General features: G+C 42.7%; 1 protein-coding gene across 1 annotated transcript in view; it reads left to right on the top strand.

The window, feature by feature from the left end:
- Window positions 1-283: 283 nt before the first annotated feature.
- The window catches only part of LOC108795017 (NACHT, LRR and PYD domains-containing protein 3-like), a gene marked incomplete at its 5' end in the record, with an annotated part of 35,241 nt that continues 29,524 nt past the window's right edge, over window positions 284-6,000 (top strand). Inside the window, 3 exons of the mRNA XM_018566184.1 lie at window positions 284-444; window positions 1,232-1,409; window positions 3,620-3,685. Coding sequence (XP_018421686.1) covers window positions 284-444; window positions 1,232-1,409; window positions 3,620-3,685 — 405 coding nt within the window. The remainder of the gene's footprint in view (window positions 445-1,231; window positions 1,410-3,619; window positions 3,686-6,000) is intronic.

The following is a 6,000-nucleotide window of genomic DNA, read 5'->3' as shown; positions in this document are numbered from 1 at the left end:
TAACCTAGGAAATCATGTACAAAAACCTAAAGGGAATGTTATTTTATTCTTTTTTTAATCAGTTTTAGATACATAAACTTTATGCAAGTGTTATCAGTATAATGTAACAATCTGATCAATCTGGATTATTAAAGCCGAGTCAGAACTAGAGCTTTTCAATAACTGGAGCACATATAAATAAAAACAAACAAAAATACATTTATGTTCATCAAAAAGGTTTCTTAGTATTACAAAAAAAGTACAAAGCAAAGAGCAACAGATACATATTTGCTTTATTTCCTAGTGGACATCGACCGTTTCCGCCGTCAGCTATCTGCATATCCCGATTCATCACTGAGGATGATACACGAATATTACAGAGATGAGCTGACCTACATCCTGGAGAACCTGGACACTGGAGCCCTCCTGAAAGAGCTGAGATCTCGGAAAGTCTTCAACACAGATGTAAGGCCAATATGTTCATAAGTGAACATCGCTCCTAATTGCTGCTGAGGTTATGTGCAAATCCTGACTTTCTTCAGAAAAGTCAAGGTTGGCCCTGCCTCCGCCTCCAGAACTTGTGAGGTCTTGCTTATAATCTAGGCTGATTACAGCTTTGAATCTCCTTTTATGTTTTCTTCATGTCTTGGTTATCGTAGCATTTTAAATAATATAATTCAAGGGAGAGGGAGAACGAGAAGGAGAAGGGGAATCAGAAGAATATATACAAAATATATTTTGTCTATTTATTCTCTGAACTGTGTATTTTTCTCCCTTGCATGTGATTGGGCATTCACGTAATCCATTACACTTTTCAAAGAGAATACACCCTGTGGAATGTGATTATTCATTCTCCTAGGTGATCAGCCTCCACTCTTAGTAAAGGAACCCCTTCTGGGGTGATAATTGCTGCGTGCATACAGTGCAGACACCTACCTGTTGCAGTCTCCCCAAATCTTCTCATCATGTTAGAAAGGGGCTTAGAGCAAGATTAAACACTACCCTGAAATGCCAAAGTTGCCGATGCTTTATACCTGCGGCATGCCCTAACCACCACATATGGTTGTCATTGTAAAATGTAATGTATGGTAAGGATGGTTTCTATATTAATTAGAACAGTTTTTTTTTTTTTGATCAGCTTTTATTTTTTAATACAAATGTGTATACAATTTCTTTCCTGCAGACACTGTATACAAACACCTGTATGTGTGTCTCAGCCCTTCCTGACAAGTATAATATGTCTGTGTTTCAGAAATACATGGTAATAAGAGAAGAAGTCGGGGCTGCTTGCTTCTCTCGCACCTTGTTACAAGATATTCAGGATCGGGGAAGAGAAGCTATGATTGGACTCTGGGAATGTCTCTATGAGCTACAGAAAGATCGTCCTCATCCTAATTTATTGGCCATTCTGGGGGAAATCAGAGAGACAGGTAACAGGACTTTGTGTTTGCATTACCAAATGTGACAATCCTTCACCAAGCTAGTGTGAAGGAGGGAGGGAGGAGCCTATCTGTCCCTCACTTGCTCGTCACTGGTGAGGCATCGAGATCGATGTCCTCCCAGTGTTTTTTTTTTTTTCTTCTTTTTTTGATTGAACAGCTTGGGCCAATGGCGCTTTGTCATTGGTCCAAACCATCCACAGAGCTCACTCCTCTAACAGCAAGTAGAGGCTGTGACAGCCCTTGCCTCACTAGTTACACAAAGCAGTGGGGAAGCACGCTGCTGTGTAACCTAACTACCTGTCAAAAGCCAGATGCAGCGCTGCCTGTAATTAACAATTCCGTCCATGACAGGTTACACAGTGGGGAGGATTTCCCTGATATGTAACCTGTAACAAGCCGCACTGAATGGAGAAAAAGCTTTCAGACTGGAAGCTGACAGCTTTTTCCTCCATAATACTAGGTGAGGCTCTGCCCCTGCATAGTCCCACACACGTCCCTGCATAGCGGAGGAACTCGGACTTGTAAGACCTCATGTACACGGACAGAAAACAACACCACTTTTTAGAGGTATCTTTTATTTTTATGAATTGGAATGCAGGTTTATTTCAGCAAATGTGTCCACGAACATTGTGGCATTTAGATCCGTATTGGTGGGAAGAGTTTAGGATTAAAAAAAAATAATGCCTAAACCCATTTAGAGAGGAGCCCACTGGCATAACTTACACATAAATTAATTCTAGTGGATTGAATACATCTAGACAGCTTAATGAGTTTCGGCCTCTAAATGCATGTGCGCCAAAACGTGCAGTTGTAGAGGAGCTTACTGGCACTTACACATGTGCGTACCTTCTAGCTGCTGGAATAAATATTCTAGCCAGTAGAATAAGACTACGTGTAGACGTCTCTAAACACCATACGTGAGCAGGGCCGGATTTCCATTTTGGGTGCCTGTAGGCACGAATGGAAATCTGTTTAGCCTGAGTCGGCATGCTTACCTGCTGTGGGACCCGCCAGCTTTCACATATGCAGAGAAGGACCCCGGCATCATGTAAGGCTGCCCTAAACACTTGTGTGCACCAGACAGGCATTTTATAGGGCAGCCTTACGCCGCGCCAGGTTCCTTCCCCTGTGTTTGTGGAAGCCGGCGGTTCCTGTAGGCATCGCTGGTCTTGGAGCAAAATGCACCCTCCTTGCTATTGCCGGTGTTGTATTTTGACACAACACCGAGAATCAGGCAGAGTAGGTACCTGCATGGTGCCCCTCTATGGAGGGCACCAGTGGGCACATGCCTACTCTGCCTAATAGTAAATCCGGCCCTGTACGTGTGCAAGTAATTATGCAGCAAAATGCACACTTTTTATGTTGGATTTTCCTGCCAACTTCGGTCAGAAATGTCCAGCACAAATGGGAGTATTTTAATTTGGCCGTGTGCATGAGCCCTTACACACTGGAAGTCTGACATTAACCTGTAGGCCTAGCTTTTCAAGACAGCAAAGTTTCGAGGCACAGGTAAGTATTAAAGTGCAACTGAAGTCATAGAAAGGGATTAGGACCCCTGTCAGAATGTTATTGCTGTCTGTGTTCTTGTGATCCCCATTGGGAAGATTCCCCCTCTGTGTTCTTGTGATCCCCATTGGGAAGATTCCCCCTCTGTATTTGTTCTGGTGACCGTTATCACTAAAAGTAAAAGAAAATTCCACATTTTTGGTTGTCACTAGAACAGGAGTAGAGAGGAAATCTTCCAATGGGCACAGTAGTTCTGATGACCACCAGGAATTTCCCTCACTTTGGAGGTATTTTCTCTCACTTTCCTGTTGTGGCTATCAGACAGGAAGTAAAGGGGAATCTCACAATGGCAAAATAAAAAAAAATAAAAAAGCTGTCAGGGGCTATATCCATCCCTTGCTCTATCTAAAAATGTTTTGGCTTCAGTTCTACTTTTAATGATTTTTTCCCCATTATTTTTATAGCTTGTTTTATAAAGTGTATCAAAGCATGCTTGATGATATTATTTACCAGGGTAATACATCAGGTCCAAGGTCACAAATTGTCACCAGTTTTTCACCCACTACGCATATGCAGGGTAACATGTTCTATTCTATGCAGCCTGTGTAGACTTCTCTTACAATGTAATTCTATTGTGGGTCTGACTTACATGGATATGATCAAGTCATAGATTGTATTGATTCTTTCTATAGGTGAGCATCTGGTGGAGCAGATTCTGCTGGATGAACACGGACACTCACTGACTCCAGGGCTGAGAGGTAAAGAATATGTAGTAATGTATAATGTATATTAAATATAGTTGATGAAAAATATCACCAACTTTCTCTGCCAAATACACAGCAGATGCTATGTCCTTACATCTGGTGATTAAATTAGTTTCCTTTTTCAGGCCAATAACATTTTTAGCAAGTACAGAGAATTCTTGAAAATTCCAGAAAGCAGTGTCCTTGTCACTTCCTGTACACTTGACATACGTATGACATATGTTGCTGGCAGTGAAAGGGTTAAAGACAAGCCTTGCGACATAAGAAGCAATTTTACTTGAAAAAAGATATCAACATTTAGGGGATTATTCACTAATCGTCTGAAGGCACCCGAATTAATAACCGAGCCAAAGTAAAGTGAGCCAAAGCCTCTTCGGCTATTTATTGCTGCTGTGAATGGCTATTCTTAGCTGTACATCGGCTGTATTAAGCTCACTTCACCCCCCTTTGGCTTGGCCGGATAACCTCAGCATGTTCGGCGCTACCGAAGGGAAGAGCCCGTTGCCTCAGCCGATCCAACATCTGGATCTGCTGAGGCGAACATTTGGCAGTTCATTCATTCCCTGCTGTTCATCCCAATTCTACAAGGGGCCGAACAGCAGAGAGTGAACGGTCGGCTCAGCATTCAATTCAGTCATTCTGATCACTACCTCAGACACTTTAGGTCTAGTAGGAAAGTTAGTGGGGACCCCAATGTAAAAAAGAAAATGCATGAGGTGCCCCTCCAAAGTCATACCAGATACTTTAGGTCTGGTAAGAATTTTAAAGGGGACCTCCAATGCCAAAAAATGGGGTTCCCCTAAAATTCCATACCAGACCTTTAATCTGAGCAGTGGCCTGGCAGAGCAGGAAAGAAGGGCACTCATGAGCGTCCTCCCTGCACTATACCAGGACACATGCCCATGACATTGGAAGGGTGCTTTTCCAGGGGGGTCTCCCTGGAAAAGCACCCTGTCCCCATGTCGATGAGGACAAGGGGTCTGCAGGCAGGGGGCTCATCTGCCTCTGGGTGCCTCCTTTCATAAAGTGGCACCCAGATGCCTCCCCATTGAGAATGAGTAAGGGGGAGTTGTTACCCCTACTCATTCACAAAAATAGTAAATAAAATGGTAAATAAACACACAACACTGTGACAAAGTCCTTTATTTGAACAATAAACAGTAGCCAGTTTTTGACAAGTTCTTTATAAGTAAAAAAAAAGTGTCCATCGATGTAATCCATTGTCAATCCAGTGATGTAGGGTCTGGTATGAAATGGGGAGGGGAACCCCATGTTTTTTTTAATTCTATTTGACAGCGGACCATTCTCCCTGCTCCGGTTGTTTGTTTGGCTTTGCTGAACAGAAGGATGTTTTTTCGGCTTGGCTGTTTACTTCAGCTGCTGTATGTGCTATTGAGCTGAGTGCGCACAGCAGCCCTTAGGTTCGGCTGAACTAAAGTGTTTCTGTAGCTGAAGAGAGCCGAAGGATTAGCTGAACGTTTGGCTAAATCCTTCAGCACTTTAGTGAATAACCCCCTAATAAAAGCCTTGCAGCAGAAAAAAATATATAATATATCTATATATATAAAACTTTTATTGATGTGACAGCATGCTAAACGTGACCACTGACCTCAAAACAACATCAATTAAAAAAAATTAGAAACAAAAATAAAAGGCAGCAATCAAGCCTGACTGACCAAAGAGCTAGCAATCAGAAATGAATACAGTTTCCTAACTGACCCTCATTTCTTTCTACACAATTGCGTAAAACAAAGCCCCCATTATTGGCTTTTCCATAAATGTAGAAAATGTGACGATGTCCCTTTTAAAACCCATTATACATGTGCTTATTTGTGCCAAAAAGTAATTTTTTGGCACAGATTTACTCATGTGAACAATGTTCTGAATAATTCACTCACCAGAGGTCGTTGGTCACTATAAATAAAACGACCATACAGCGCCTTTTCAGCAAAATGCAGACCGGCACCTATAATTAATCCTCCCCACTGGCCAGGGGCTGACTGGCAACTTTTAGCCCAGGGGGCAAGTACAACCCAGAGACCCATGGTGCGGCAACTTGGCCCCACTCTGCCTCTTCCCCGCATTCTCCCCGCCCCTGTCTGCCACTTTTGCCATCAATGTAACAGTAGTGTGAATGTATTTATCGGTTTAGCAAATGTAAAGCACACTGGTAGTGGAGGGATGCCTCGTCAGGGCTGTGCGCGTGCATGACTGCTGCGACCCTGGTAGTTCTGCCACTAACTCAGAAATACATTGTACAGCATTGCAGATGGCATTGGCTATAGAGAACTACAATTCCCAGCAATACA

The sequence above is a fragment of the Nanorana parkeri genome, unplaced genomic scaffold, assembly GCF_000935625.1.
Source record: "Nanorana parkeri isolate BGI_ZX_2015 unplaced genomic scaffold, ASM93562v1 scaffold923, whole genome shotgun sequence".
Classification (NCBI taxonomy): domain Eukaryota; kingdom Metazoa; phylum Chordata; class Amphibia; order Anura; family Dicroglossidae; genus Nanorana; species Nanorana parkeri.
This window is presented reverse-complemented; position numbering and strand designations above follow the sequence as displayed.